We start from the raw sequence: 15257 nt of genomic DNA on the forward strand, positions 1-15257 counted from the left end.
GGAACTAAGAGCAGACGTTCTAGGTGTATCAAGAGTTCAAGGTCAGCCTGGAATAAGAAATCCAATCTCAAAAAAAAAGTGTGACTTTAAGATCTGTTAAGGGCTAGGTAACAAACGCCTATCTAACCAACCATCTTGAGCTAATGTTACAAGGAAGCTTTCTCATGTGTTGTGACTTAGAACTGCTTTGTATAGTTAGCCTCAATAAGCTTGGACCCAAACCAACCACCGGGCAGCACTTCCTGCCCCTGTGTATGATTAGCTGCCCCTGAGATGGACCCCCAACATAAGAGAGACACCTGCACCAATATAAGAAGCCACTTGGAATAAGATTCCATCTTTGGATAGGGGTGGAAGTAAAGCTTAAATTCCCAAGACCTCCCTGGGAACTGACATCCTACTGGGCAGAAAGTGACGTGTGCATAGGTAATAGACATCCTGGTTGGCAAGTTGGGGCATGAATGTTAGGGAAGGCAAGTCCCCCCCCCAACGAGGACAGGATAAATGTACAAGACATGTTCCTAAAGAAATCCCCCATCCCTACATCCTGATTGGTGGAATAACTTGGCACAGATGTTTGTGGATTTCAGGCTTAAAAGCTCTGTAGGGTCCTGGCTCGAGGTCACAATCTGCTAAGTCAGTTTTACAACCTTGGTCAGTCAATCAGTCCTGGGGCAAATGCTCAATAAACTATCCCTGACTGGCTGAGACCAGAGTTCAGGTCATTTGTTGTTGACTGGACCCCAACAAGATGAGCAGAAAACTATGTGGAGAACAGTGTGCCTTCATTTTTTTCAGACATTACACTATATGCCAAGTCCATTCTGGCCATGCAAATCCCTGCCACATGTAAATTAATTAAGTTTTTAAAAGAAATTCACATTAGTGAGCCATGGTGGCACATGCTATAATTGTAATACTTGGGAGCTAGATACAGTAGGATCCAGAATTTCAAGGCCACCATTTTCTACACAGGAAACTCAATGCCAGCTGCAGCTAAATGAGACCCTGTCACAAAACAAACAACAATAAATAAATAGATAAATAAATAAATAAGCAAAGTCCACCTTACTTCTTTTTTGAAACAGCACAGCCGCAGAAGCCAGCGTGGCGTGACCACACAAGGGGAACTCAGTCTCTGGGGTAAACCACCTCAGTCCAAAACGGGAGCCTTAGGAGGAGGAAAGGTCAAAGAAAAGCAAGATCAAGCCCACACAGTCCGGTTAGAGATCCTTCAGCATCTTCTCTCCTAAATCGTTAGTGTGGCTAACAGGAAAAACCTTCCTTAGAAGAGTGAGCACTGGGCTGGTGAGATGGCTCAGTGGCTAAGAGCACTGACTGTTCTTCCGAAGGTCCTGAGTTCAATTCCCAGCAACCACATGGTGGCTCACAACCATCTGTAATGAGATCTGGTCTGTCTGAAGATAACTACAGTGTACTCACATATAATAAATAAATCTTTAAAAAAAAAAAAAAAGAGTGAGCACAAGGTAGAGAAACATTCTGCTCCCTCCTAGGAGAGGTCCAAGGAGTTTGATCCCAGGATCCAATATGGCAGAAGAAGAGACCCAACTCTTGTCCTCCAACCTCACACATATGCTGTGGCATGTGCACAGGCACATACACACACACACACACACACACACACACACACACAAATAAATGTAAAGCAAAACTTTAAATGCATATTTACTTTGTGTGAAGTCATCAGTCGGTTGCAGTTTTCGGATGAAAGCGGTTTCGGAGAGGTTCATTTCCCTCGCAATCTGCTGATGCACATTGTCATCCAATGCCTTAAATAGAAAATAAAAAAGTTATTGAGAGTCTGGAACACAGATCTGACTTAACATAGAGGCTTATCGGTACCAAAAGTCAAATGCTTAGACTCGGTATAGTGGTGCACATCTTTAATCCCAGCACTTGGGAGGCAGAGGCAGGGAGATCTCTATGAGTTGGAGGCTAGCAGCCTGGTCTACAGAGTGAGTTCCAGGACAGCTAAGTCTACACATCGAGACCATGTGGAAAGAAAGAAAGAAAGAAAGAAAGAAAGAAAGAAGGAAGGAAGGAAGGAAGGAAGGAAGGAAGGAAGGAAGGAAGGAAGGAAGGAAGGAAGAAGAAAGGGAGACACACGGGAAGGGAGGGAAGGAAAAAGAGAAAGAGAAATGTTACATGATTGAATGTAATTGGTCCCCATGGGCCTATATGGAAGGGCACTATTAGGTGTGGCCTTGTTGGAGGAAGTGTGTCATTGTGGGGGACAGGCTTTGAGATCTCTTATGCTCAAGCCATTTCCAGTATGACAGTCAGTCTCCTGCTACCTTTGGATCAAAATGTAGAACTCTCAGCTCCTTCCCCAGCACCATGTTTGCCTGCAGGCCATCATGTCCTGCCATGATGGTAACAGACTGAACCTCTAAAACTGTAAGCCAGCCCCAATGAAATGCTTTCCTTATAAAGGTGTGGTCATGGTGTCTCTGCATAGCAATAGAAACCCTAAGACGGTGCTTAAAAGGAAATCTAAGTCACATGGTAAAGAATTAAAGTCTCTCTGTGTTTGTGTGTGTGTGTGTGTGTGTGTGTGTGTGTGTGTGTGTGTTTATTTTGTTGTTTGGGTTTTTTTTTCTTTTTAGGTTTTTGCAGTTTCTTATTATCCTGTGAGTTGCGCTAGAGTTGCTTATAGGAACATGAATGATAGTTTCTTACAGCTTTAAGAGCAATTCAACACCTGTACCACTGAAGAACATGTCTCCCTCCAACCAACTGCCTAGGAATCCTTGGAGATGGTCAGGGCCTCATGAAGCACTGTTCTGAAACTCATTCTTCCTGCTGTCTCTATTCCCTGAATGCAGGGATTGCAGGTAACGAGTGTGCACTCTATCTACACGGTGCTGAGATCCAACTCAGGATCTTGCACCTGTTGGGCAAGCACTCTACCAACTGAGACATCCTCAGCCCCATTTCCTTTATTCCAACAAAAACTAATTATTTGGTGGGTTTATTTTGGTTCATTGTTTTGTTTTTTTTCCCCCTTAAAGACAGGTTGGTTTTATTTTTTTTCTTCTTTTTTTTCCCTCTTTTTCCTCCCCTCCTCCCCCAGACAGGGTTTCTCTGTATAGCCCTGGCTGTCCTGGAACTCACTCTGTAGACCAGGCTGGCCTTGAACTCAGCCTCCTAAGTGCTGGGATTAAAGGCGTGCGCCACCACTGCCCAGCTGGTTTTATTTTTAAATCATCCACATCGATACATCTCGTATCCTAGTACCTGGAAGATGAAGGCAGGAGGATTGTGAGTTCACAGTCATTCTCAGCCATATAGCAAATTTAAGTTTGGCCTGAGCTAGCTACACGAGACCTTGTCTCCAAAACAATGATTGATAAATAAGGATAGATAGATAGATAGATAGATAGACAGACAGACAATAGATTGATACTTGATTGATAGATAGTAGAAACATGATTGATAGATAAATTATTGATAGTAGATAATAGGTAGTAGATAGATGATAGATAGATGATTGACAGATAATAGATGACAGACAGATAGATGGTGGATAGACAGAATATTAGCTTTTCATTTTGAGTGGCTCACACCCAGCCTTTAACCTAACACTCTGCACTACCTGGCCAGCCTGTAACCTAACACTCTGCACTACCTGGCCATCCCAAGCTCCCTATTATCTCATTGACACTTTGCAGAAAGGCAAGGCGCCAGCAAGCAGAGAAACATGGGCCGTCGTAAGGCTTCTGAGGGAGCACCAGGGAGTGCTGAGTAGGAACCATTGCCAAAGGAGTCTGATACAGTCATAGGCCCTTCCCTTGGCCTGCTCAGTCAGAACGTCCTCCCAAACACGATGCCAGGGATTGAGGCCAGGGGAATCCCGGTGCACACTAAGATCGGAGAAGTCCTGTTATATAAGCTAATGATTCTGTGTGCAAACAAGACACCCACGGGAAGCCGTAGTGAGCCATGTCACCGAGCAGACCACTGAGGCAGGCAGGGTTGGTTGGTCTAGGACTTGGGGATGCAGGAGGCTGAATCCAAGTGTCACCCATGTTCCACGTGTCTTCTGCATTAAGCTCTGTCTGTAGCCCTGAGATATGGAGACTTTAACAAGAAGTTCTCTGGGCTTTAAAGGTGCTCATAACCAGCCAAGGGTAGTGTCGTACGCCTTTGATTCCAGCACTTGGGAGGCCGATGAAGCAAGCAGTTCTCTGTGAATGTGAAGCTAGCCTGAGCTACAAAATGAGTCCAGGATAGCCAGAGCTCTGTTACACAGAAAAACCTTGTCCCCCAAAAGAAAAAAAAAATGCTCACCACTATCTGTAAGCCCAGCTGCAGGGGATCCATCCATGGCCCTCTTCTAGCCCCTGCCAGCATCAGGAATACGCATGGTACACATTCAAACACACAGGGAAACAATCATACACATGAAAGAAAAATAAATCTTTGAATGTATGAATTTATCGATAAGGTCTTATGCTGGGTCTGCACATCAGGTCGGGTTTTGATGAGGTAGACAGGAGAATGTGAGCAGAGTCTCGCATTGGGTAAGTATCTTAGGCAGGACACAGCCTCGCTTCTGTTCTCCTGAAATCAAGGGATATAATGTACAGGTAGAGTCCCTGAGGCGCGCGTGCGCGCGCGCGCGCGCGCACACACACACACACACACACACAGACACATACACACAAATTTTCATCACAATATTTATTTTTCCATTTTATACTACAAGCTTCTTTTGCACATAAGTACAACCCTGATCAGAGGGTGTGACTTAGTAGTAGAACACAAGATTGGTGTGTACGACCCACCCTCCAAATAGCCAGACACAGCTGTCTGTTTTGTTCTGTTTGAGACAGGACCCCCTGTTGCCTCAACTGAGGTGTGTAGCTAGAATGACCTTGAACTTCTTTTAAAAAAAAAGATTTATTTATTTATTATATGTAATTATACTATAGCTGTCTTCAGACACTTCAGAAGAGGGAGTCAGATCTCGTTACAGATAGTTGTGAGCCACCACATGGTTGCTGGGATTTGAACTCAGGACCTTCAGAAGAGCAGTTAGTGCTCTTCACCTCTGAGCCATCTCACCAGCCCCGACCTCGAACTTCTGGTCCTTCTTCATCTACTTCCAAAGTTCTGGGATGGATCACAGACACGCCCCACCATGCCCAGCAAGCTTCTGGCTTCAGCATCCACTTCCTTTCAGCATCCTCACGGAGATCAAGTTCCCAATACCAAGAGCAGAGTGATGCTTGGGCAGTGTGAGACAAGAAGATGCTGGCTGTGTCCTGCCTACGATACTTACCCACAAGATGGGAGTATAAAATAAAACTTTATTCTGCTTTCCCCGGCTCCATGATCCTATGGATCCTAAGATGTCAGCAACCATGTGGTGGCTCACAACTATCTGAAGTGTCTGAAGACAGCTATAGTATAATTACATATAATAAATAAATAAATCTTTTTTTTAAAAGAAGTTCAAGGCATTCTAGCTACACACCTCAGTTGAGGCAACAGGGGGTCCTGTCTCAAACAGAACAAAACAGACAGCCATGTCTGGCTATTTGGAGGGTGGGTCGTACACACCAATCTTGTGTTCTACTACTAAGTCACACCCTCTGATCAGGGTTGTACTTATGTGCAAAAGAAGCTTGTAGTATAAAATGGAAAAATAAATATTGTGATGAAAATTTGTGTGTATGTGTCTGTGTGTGTGTGTCTGTGTCTGTGTGTGCGTGCGTGTGTGTGTGCGTGCGTGTGTGTGTGTGTGTGTGTGTGTGTGTGTGTGTGTGTGTGACGCGCGCCTCAGGGACTCTACCTGTACATTATATCCCTTGATTTCAGGAGAACAGAAGCTGGCTGACATCTTAGGATCCATAGGATCATGGAGCCGGCGAAAGCAGAATAAAGTTTTATTTTATACTCCCATCTTGTGGCAATATAGAGACCCGGCAGCCTACGTGTGACAACCTGTCTTCTGGGTCTTTGTCCCTCTACCATATTGCCTTTCAGAGAAGCCAGAGCACCTGGTACAGGAGGTGCTAAGAACACACGAGAAGACATTGGGACCCTTCCTCTGCAACAGAACCCCTAAAGGAAGCACTGTCTGCACCATCATGTGTTCCTAATAGTTCTTATGGCTGGGGGCGTAGGTCAATGGTAGAGCACTTGCCTAGCATGGCTAAGGCCCAACCTCCAATTAAAAAAAAAATCAAACTCTATCACATAACCCAACGTTCCTACTCACTGTTTTATTTTAGGCTTCACTTATACTGGGGCAAGGTGGGTCCCACCAAGCCACATCCCCAGTCTTCATACCCTTTTGTCCTGTCTGGTCCACCCCAAGGTAAACCCACAGAACTAGTGGGTTTAACTGCCAGTTAACAAGAATTCTATTAGTATTACTTTTATTATTACCATTAATGTACAGAGCCATATTGGGGCAGTCTTGCACTTGGTCAGAGTTTGACTTTGGTCAAGGTTAACTTCTCCCAGTTAGCCAGGATCCTGCTCCACCTAGGGTGGAGTGCACGTAGTAAAGGTTAAGTTCATTGTTCTTCCTGGTATAGGGATTCCTGAATTAAACAGGTGACCCACCCAGCTGCCGGAGCAGTCAAGACGAAGACCTCCAAGAGAAGCTAGACAACTTCCACCGGAACTCAGCCTGGAGTCTGGGGGGAAGGGTTTGCCCGAACTGTTATAAGGTCTGGCGCCATTAAAGTTTACGGCTTTGATCAGTGAACATTGACTTAGCCGTACGTTCTTTTCGCCGCTCTTCCCTATGACCCCAAAATTCTCTCAACAGGTAACCCGGTTTACATGTAGCTGCTGGCGGCTACATAGTGGCGCCTGAACGTGGGAAGACCTGGCACGAGAGAATTCCTGAGGTGGCCCTATCCAGCGAAGCTTCGCAGAAAAAGGTGAAAATTAATGGTGTCCGCACGGTAAGCAACATAGAGGGCAAAACTAGCGCTAGTGAATTCGTGTCTATGGTTGTGAGTGCAGGAATGGATACAGTTTTTCAAGCATACTGCGTGGACCCAGCGCAGGACTGCTTGGGTTGATAAGATAGGGAAATATGGGGAAGGAATTTGGTAGGCATTTGCCCAAAGCTCGTAAGAGCTGATTTCGGCGAAAAGAAAGGGGTTTTTAAAAATAGGCATATGTCCACAGCTTCTAAGAGCTGTTTAAAGAGGAAAATGGATGCAATTGCTTAACAAGCACGCTTAACTTTCTGTGTATCTTTCCGTGTTTGTCCCGGTGCACCGACTGTCTGTCTATGTGTATGTTTATGTCCTCTCTGTGTCTTTGTGTGAATGACTGTTTCATGTTAAAAAGAAAAAATTGGTAAAGATTACATCTGCTGGTAACCTCTTGAGCTAGCCACAGTTTGTGTGGGGATTGATTCAAAGCCACGCCGCGACAGCGCAGCTCACTCAAGAGGCAAGCGTGGCTGGGGATAAAGCCGCTCTTAAAAGCCCAGAAACCTCGAGATTTGGGAAGACCTTGGTTTGGCTTGTGAAATTCATGTAGTCGCTTTATACTTGCTTCTAATTGGTTTTAATGATATAAGGCTTTACATTTCTTGACTAAAGAGTTATAAATTAATTGGTTATTATGTAAAAGGTATAGTGTTATTAAGAAAAGGTTAGTTTAAAACTGGTGATTCAGTGTTAGAGCTATCTTAACTAACTACACGTGGCCTAACGCCACTCATGCCTTGTTCTTGTTTATAATTGGATTTAAAGGTATATTTTGCATGTCTTGACTATAGAGTATTGGCTTAAGTCACTGCACATGATTTAAAAGGTATAATGTTATTAACAAAAGTTAGGTTAAGGCTGGTAGTTTAGGGTAGTCGCCATTTTGAACACGTGGCATGATGGTTAAGGCTGGTAGTTTAGGGTAGTCGCCATTTTGAACACGTGGCATGATGGTTAAGGCTTTTAGTTTAGGGTAGTCGCCATTTTGAAGAACACCACGTGGCATGACGCAATCCAGGAAATACAGGCCTTTGGGACGCTCCTAAATTGGCATGGTGTTTCATGTGAATCTTGGCCTGGAGATTAGACTTAATGAAGATTAAGATCTAAAATATTGTCTCTTTAATAAGTTACACTGTTATACACTTGAACATAAGAACTGGCATACAAACCTTGTGCTGTAAATATGTGTTTGCCATTAATTTTAAAGAAAATAGATTGTTTAAAATTGAGATTTGCTTCCAAAATTACAATTGTGCTCTAATATTGCAACAAAACATTGAGTTACAATAAAAATCAGTGTGTCATTGGCTACAGTTTTCAGTTTGCAGGCTCGTAATTGTTAACATTTTGTAATTAAGATAATTTTGAGAGTGATACAGCTATGGGTTTTAGGGGCCCATTGCCACTTTTCCACAAGTTTATAGGCTACAATGGTAGGAGCAAAATTTAACCCTCCAAGATTAAAAAGGATATCTCTGTAGAAATGTATTTGATATCAAGTAGGTTCCCTTGACCATGGAATTACTGGTTTCTTTTGTTTAATCCTCAAAATGTCCTTGCAGGACAGATAGTTTGGGTCTGGTCTTAGATAAAAGGCTCAGATTAGAAGATATTTACATTTGAGGAATCTCATACAATGTCCTTGCCAAGGACTCAAGGTGGATCCTAGGGCAGATAAAAAAATTTACATTTGAGTTAATGCAAAGCTTAGAGCTGCCTCAGGGGAAGCTAGTGAGGAAGTTTTGAGAAATTGTTTCTGCCTTACAGGCCCCACCTAAGGAGTGTTTGGCTTTAAAAAAAAAAAAAAAAAAGTGTTTTGTCTCTGTTTTTATACTAGAAGTTAAGATCTTAAAATTTTCAGTGTACAATGTTCATAGAATGTTTGTTACAGGCCCTTGCTCCTATAGACTTTTAGAATTTTTAGGTAAATGGCTTTCAAAGGTTGTTAAGATATATTAATTGGCTTTATCTTATATTTACCTCATTTTAAGCTTGCCACAGAAGGTCTTAAACCTCTGTTTTCAAGGTAGGAAACGTTTGTTCCTTGCTTCAAGCAACAATCAAATTTATTATTAATGGTTGGTCTATTACATGGCAAGCATTTTTAGGCAAAATTAATAATTGTTATCCAAAAGATAATTTGTACTATCAGATCACATGTTTATTCCTTTAAGTTTCTCCCTGCTTCAACACAGATACCTGAATTGGGTGCTATAGCAGCTATTTTTAAGATGTTAAAGGTCAAACTTTTAATAATAGTAGATATACATAGCTCATGGTTTATAATTGCTTAAAATTGGTCCATTTTTAATACTGCTAATTCTTAATTTCTACAGTTTATACAAATGTGATTCAAATTTCTAAGAACAAAGGATATGTTCTCTAAATGACTGTCCTTTAGGTATTTGAAATAATTTTATATTTTGTGCACATCAAATTATAAAGATTTGTTCTTGATGTCCTCAATTTCTACCTCTACCACGTAATGGTGTTAATCCTAGAGGACTTAGTTATTACAGATAAATGATATTCATATTTCTAATTTAAAAGATTAAAAAAATATGTACATGTGACTAATGATTCATTTTTAGGCTGTCTAGTTGCAACTGCTCTAACAGAAAAAGCAACTATATTTTATATAATTACATAGTTATTGCCTATGTTATGGGTTATACTTTGTGTTCCAACTTAAATTAATAAAACAATATCTTCTTGGAAGAAAGAAGAGAGGGGAAATTGTGTCCCTGTGCATATAATTTAAATTATGCTTACATGTTTTTAAGAAAATTTTAAAATTTTAAAATTGGATGCCAAGAAACTCCTTGCTAAATGTATATGACATCTTGTAATTAGGCATATTGATGTCTAGGTGAAATGAAGGAATTCACTTACTAACATATGCCATGATCCTGATTTAATATTGGGGGAGAAGGCATGTCCTCTGTTTTTTCCACAGAATGCTGCAGAAGATATGCTGACTGTGTGCTTGCTGAATGCCCAGACCATGGTAACATAAGAGTTATATTGGATATATGTTCTTGACTTACCTCAATTGTTAAATGTCCCAGGTTAGATAAATTGCCTAGCTTCAAGCTTTTAGACTTTGTGGGACAGAACATGGAGACTGTTATGCTAGCTTAGGAAAAATTAATTAGAAGAGTTAAAATGACTCTTCTCCTTATTGTGCTCAGCTGACTCAACCATAGACTGGTCTAGAAATAATTCCAATTTTGAAGATTCCAATTTTGAAGATGGCTAACAATCTTCAGCCAGCTGTGTTAATTTAACATATAGTCTCCACTTTTCCTGAGAAGTAACAGCTTATTTCTTGATTCACAAGGCTACCTCTCCCACCTCAGAGGCCAAGCTTTGGGTCCTTAAAGTTGTTAATTTACAACTGAATTGGATACTTCTGGGACAAGTTAATCCTATTCCACCTTTAACTCTTGACCTTGTCTGTTAAGCAGACTGGCTGTCTCCACCCAGGCTCACCTGGATGGAGAGATTACATGTCTGTTAAAGACACTTGCAGACCCCCCTGGCTTCAAAACTTACACAAGTGGATCTCCAAAGAGGGAGCCACATAGAACTCAGATCTATGTGTGTTTGTTTTTGAACAAACATGGGTACCAGCGAGACGTGCGAGGCAAAGCACTGCATGGGGAGGTGAATTTCTGCTTCTGAGTCCCCAGGAAGTACACCTAATTGCATAGGGGTTAACGTCGAGAGGCTGTCCTTAAAATAATAAGGGAGCCTATTACCCCTCCTCTGAAAAAGACGTTATACAATATTTAAGAGGAATTACGGTCAATGCTTCCCCTCCTGGTTAAGGCCCGCCTTCTTATGAAGGATATTTATCCACTTGTTTTCTACCTCCTCGTGTTCAAATTAATAAAAAAAGGGAGGACATGTACAGAGCCATATTGGGGCAGTCTTGCACTTGGTCAGAGTTTGACTTTGGTCAAGGTTAACTTCTCCCAGTTAGCCAGGATCCTGCTCCACCTAGGGTGGAGTGCACGTAGTAAAGGTTAAGTTCATTGTTCTTCCTGGTATAGGGATTCCTGAATTAAACAGGTGACCCACCCAGCTGCCGGAGCAGTCAAGACGAAGACCTCCAAGAGAAGCTAGACAACTTCCACCGGAACTCAGCCTGGAGTCTGGGGGGAAGGGTTTGCCCGAACTGTTATAAGGTCTGGCGCCATTAAAGTTTACGGCTTTGATCAGTGAACATTGACTTAGCCGTACGTTCTTTTCGCCGCTCTTCCCTATGACCCCAAAATTCTCTCAACAGGTAACCCGGTTTACATGTAGCTGCTGGCGGCTACACATTAATAGTTTTTTAAAATAATCGTTAGCTAGGCATGATGATGCCTGCCCTTTTTTTCTCTGTATAGCCCTGGCTGTCCTGGAACTCACTCTGTAGACCAGGCTGGCCTCGAACTCAGAAATCTGCCTGCCTCTGCCTCCCAGAGTGCTGGGATTACAGAGTTGCATGTGTCTGCATGTGGGTATGTGTATATAAGTTTAGGTACCCAAGGAGGCCAGAGGCATTGGCTCCCCTGAAGCAGAAGTTACAGATGCCTGTGAGCTGCCATGAGCGTGCTAGGAATTGAACCCAGGTCCTCTAGAAAAGCAGCAGCCTGTACTCGTAACCACCAAGCCACCTCTCCAACCCCGAGAATTCTGGGAGATTTTTATATGTATTTTTTAAGAATTATTATTTACCTGTCTGAATATTTTGCTTGCATGGATGTCTGAGCATCACATGCGCACGTGCCTAGTGCCTGCTGAGTCCAGAAGAGGGCACTGGAACCCCTAGATCTGTAGTTACAGGTGACTGTGAGCCGCCACGGGCTGCTGGCAACTGAACCTGAGTATTCTGTGAGAGCAGCCAGTGGTCTCACCTGCTGAGCCATCTCTCCAGCTCCTAGGCAGAATTCTTTGGAGAAAGGTTTGCCACAGTTCAGCTGAATGTGACACCTTCATACTGTTCTACATCAGCCTACCTGGTGCCTCCCCCATGTGGGCACCGTATGTTACAACAAGTGTTAGGAGTCATTGCTGACTGAATGAAAACCAAGATGAGGGGCTGGAGAGATCGCTCAGCACTTAAGGGCACTGACTGCTCTTCCAGAAGTCCTGAGTTGAATTCCCAGCAACCACATGGTGGCTCACAACCATCTGTAATGATGATCCGATACTCTCTTCTGGTGTGTCTGAAGATAGCAACAGTATACCCATGTACATGAAATGGATGGATGGATGGATGGATAGATAGATAGATAGATAGATAGATAGATAGATAGATCTTAAAAAAATTAAGCCAAGATGAATTCCCTCTCCACTTCTTGAGGTTCCAAAGACCAACCAGGGTACACTGCCACCAAAGTCCCCCTAGGGCACCAATAAGCCATCAGGCTTCCTTACAGAGCACAGGTGAAGGCTTGCTTACCTCGGTGTGGGTGTGCACCCCTAAAATGTGGCACCAGGATTTTTATGCAGCAGTGGGTGTGGCTTTCCTGTAGTGGCACAGATGGAGCCCTAAACAGTTTAGCCTAAGCCTATACAGCAAGTTCTTTAGATAATCTATCTCATCCCAGTCAAAGCATTTTCAATGAATTTATTGACTGATACTATACATAAAACATACAAATTATATCTGCGGGCACCATACAATGTTTTGATTTGATCATTTTGTTTTGTTTTGTTTTTTGGTTTGGTTTTTTTGAGACAGGGTTTCTCTGTATAGCCCTGGCTGTCCTGGAACTCACTCAGTAGACCAGGCTGGCCTTGAACTCAGAAATCCACCTGCCTCTGCCTCCCAGAGTGCTGGGATTACAGTGCCACCGCCGCCCGGTTGATTTGATCAAATTTTAAATAAGGTTTTTTAAAAAGACTGAAAAAAAAAAAACACAACCAAAATGCACTCAATTCCTACATTTAAAATCTCATGGCTTTTTTCTTTGATGAAATCCAGTATTGTTTAAGGAGCTAATCCTGTAGCAGAGTCCTCGCCTGGTGGGGAGAAGGCCCCAAGTTCAAGCCGCAACACAAAAGCTAAGCAAGCAAATAAACCCAACATTTTCCACTCTGCCAGTCCTCAATGTCCCTGCCACCTTTAGGTGTTTTAGTCTCTGTGGCCACCAAGGAAGAATGACCCAAAGTCCTCTGCCAAGACTTAGCTGGCTCGCGATGTGAATAGCTACGGAAAAGCTCAGGATGCTGGATAGACGAGGCTCTACTCTGCACTGAGCAAGTTGGGATGCTGAGTCCTTAGCTGGTCGTGCTCTTTCCACCTTCACATCCTTGTCCCACTCCTACTTAGAGGATCTTAGACTATACTATAGTTTCATTTCCTCGGTTTTGAAAATATGTGAATTTTGGGCATGGTGGGGGCATACCCTTAATTCTAGCTCCAAGAGACAAAAGCAAGAGGAGCTCTGTGAGTTCAAGACCATTCTGTTCTACATAGTGAGATTGTTGCAAACAAAAAAAAAAAAAAAAAAAAAAAAAAAACACTGCAAGACAACAAAAAAAAAATAAAAATTGAAAGTAACATAAAACATATTTTTAAAGGCAAGTGGGTAAAGATAGAGAGGGCTGTAGAGACGGCTCAGGAGTTGAGTACTGGATGTTCTTCCAGAGGCCCTGAGTTCAATTCCCAGCACACACATGGCGGCTCACAACCATCTGTAACTGTAGTCCTGTTGAATCTGATCCCCTTTTCTGATGTGATGATGTGCATGCACACAAGACACACATAGGCATAAAAGAAATAATCCCAGCACTCAGGAGGCAGAGGCAGGTGGATCTCTGAGTTCGAGGCCAGCCTGGTCTACAGAACAAGTACTAGAACAGCCAGGGCTACACAGGGATACTCTGCCTCAAAAAACAAAACCATCAAAAACAAAAACAAACAAAACACCAAAATAGGACAGATCCTTTAACTCCTGTGTTTATTGATGGCCAGGAGATAATCAATATTATATAACAACACAATTATTATTATTATCTGGGTGAATATTAAATATTTAAATCACTCACAACTCAAAGATGACATAGGTACATAGACTATGTCTCAAATATATGTATATGTATGTATATGTATAGGTAGTATTATAGTAAGACTCTTGACAGACAGATATATTGATTCCGCAATTGGTTGACAGGAAGTTGTGCTTGCCAGATTGATCCTAAAGAAGATTCTAAATTTGGAACCTGGAATCTGGTTGCTAATTATTCTCTCACTAATCTTTCTGAGCTCTTGTATGACTAGATAAAGCCTGGTAATTCCTTTACCCTCTGTGTCTGGCGGGAGGCAAAGGCAGGCTGCAGGGTTATGTAATGAATACACAGCTGAGACAGGATTACAGCCAACCCTTGAGCCCCAGAGAACCAACTCCTTTATGCTGACTACTCTGAGTGGAAGGGTAACAGTGATTTTTTTTTTTTTGAGACATTTCTCATTAATAGTCCAGGCTGGCTGAGAGTCTGCTACATAGCCCAGGCTAGCCTCAGATTCATAATCCTGGTCCTGCAGCTGCATCCTCTTTTTTTATTTGATGCCTGAAACTCTTTGTGTGTGTGTGTGTGTGTGTGTGTGTGTGTGTGTGTGTCTGTCTGTGTCTGTGTCTGTGTTGTGCCCTCTCACAGAGGCCAGGATACTTGCAGGCACTCTGTTCTTTCCTTCCACCATGTTGAACCTGGAGATCTACTCAGGTCGTTAGATTTGGCAGCAGGCTCCCTTACTTACTGCGACATCTCACTGGCCCCATGGTGCAACAGTCAGTTCTCTCCATTCCCCGTGTGTGTCCCGGGGATTGATCTCAGCTTCTCCGGCTTGTCAGAGACTTCCGAGATTTCCAAGATAGAGGTTAAGGCTGGAGTGATAATGAACCCTGCGGTCCCAGACTCAAGGACGAAACAGTGGGATCTGGGGGGAGCCTGGGCTCCACAGGGCGTCGCAGCCAGTCAGAGTAACACAGTGAAGACCGTCCACCTATTCCTGATGGAAAGCCGGGGACACGCCAAATGATGCCTGCGCACAGAACTTCTGGAACTGTGTGCTTAGTTTTTAATGCTAATTAAACAAAAACCTAATTTTGAAAGGCAATACCAGTCATTCTTTTATAAAATATTTGATTATTCATTACTTTTTATTTTTGTGAGGTTATTCTCTATATATAGCCCAAGTTCACCTAGGACCTGCTACATATATATAGCCCAGGCTGGCCCTCAGACTCATGATCTCCTGCCTTCTCCTTTGGG

General features: G+C 42.8%; 1 protein-coding gene across 3 annotated transcripts in view; it reads right to left on the bottom strand.

Annotated features, from left to right (window-relative positions):
- The window catches only part of LOC127670179 (phenazine biosynthesis-like domain-containing protein 2), a 56415-nt gene that overhangs the window by 25638 nt on the left and 15520 nt on the right, over positions 1–15257 (bottom strand). For all 3 annotated transcript variants that reach the window (XM_052164531.1, XM_052164529.1, XM_052164530.1), the window contains exons 3-4: positions 1694–1793; positions 1073–1171 (exon numbers count right to left, since the gene is read on the bottom strand). In XM_052164531.1, coding sequence (XP_052020491.1) covers positions 1073–1171; positions 1694–1793 — 199 coding nt within the window. The remainder of the gene's footprint in view (positions 1–1072; positions 1172–1693; positions 1794–15257) is intronic.

This window comes from Apodemus sylvaticus, chromosome 19, assembly GCF_947179515.1.
Source record: "Apodemus sylvaticus chromosome 19, mApoSyl1.1, whole genome shotgun sequence".
NCBI classification, from domain to species: Eukaryota; Metazoa; Chordata; class Mammalia; order Rodentia; family Muridae; genus Apodemus; species Apodemus sylvaticus.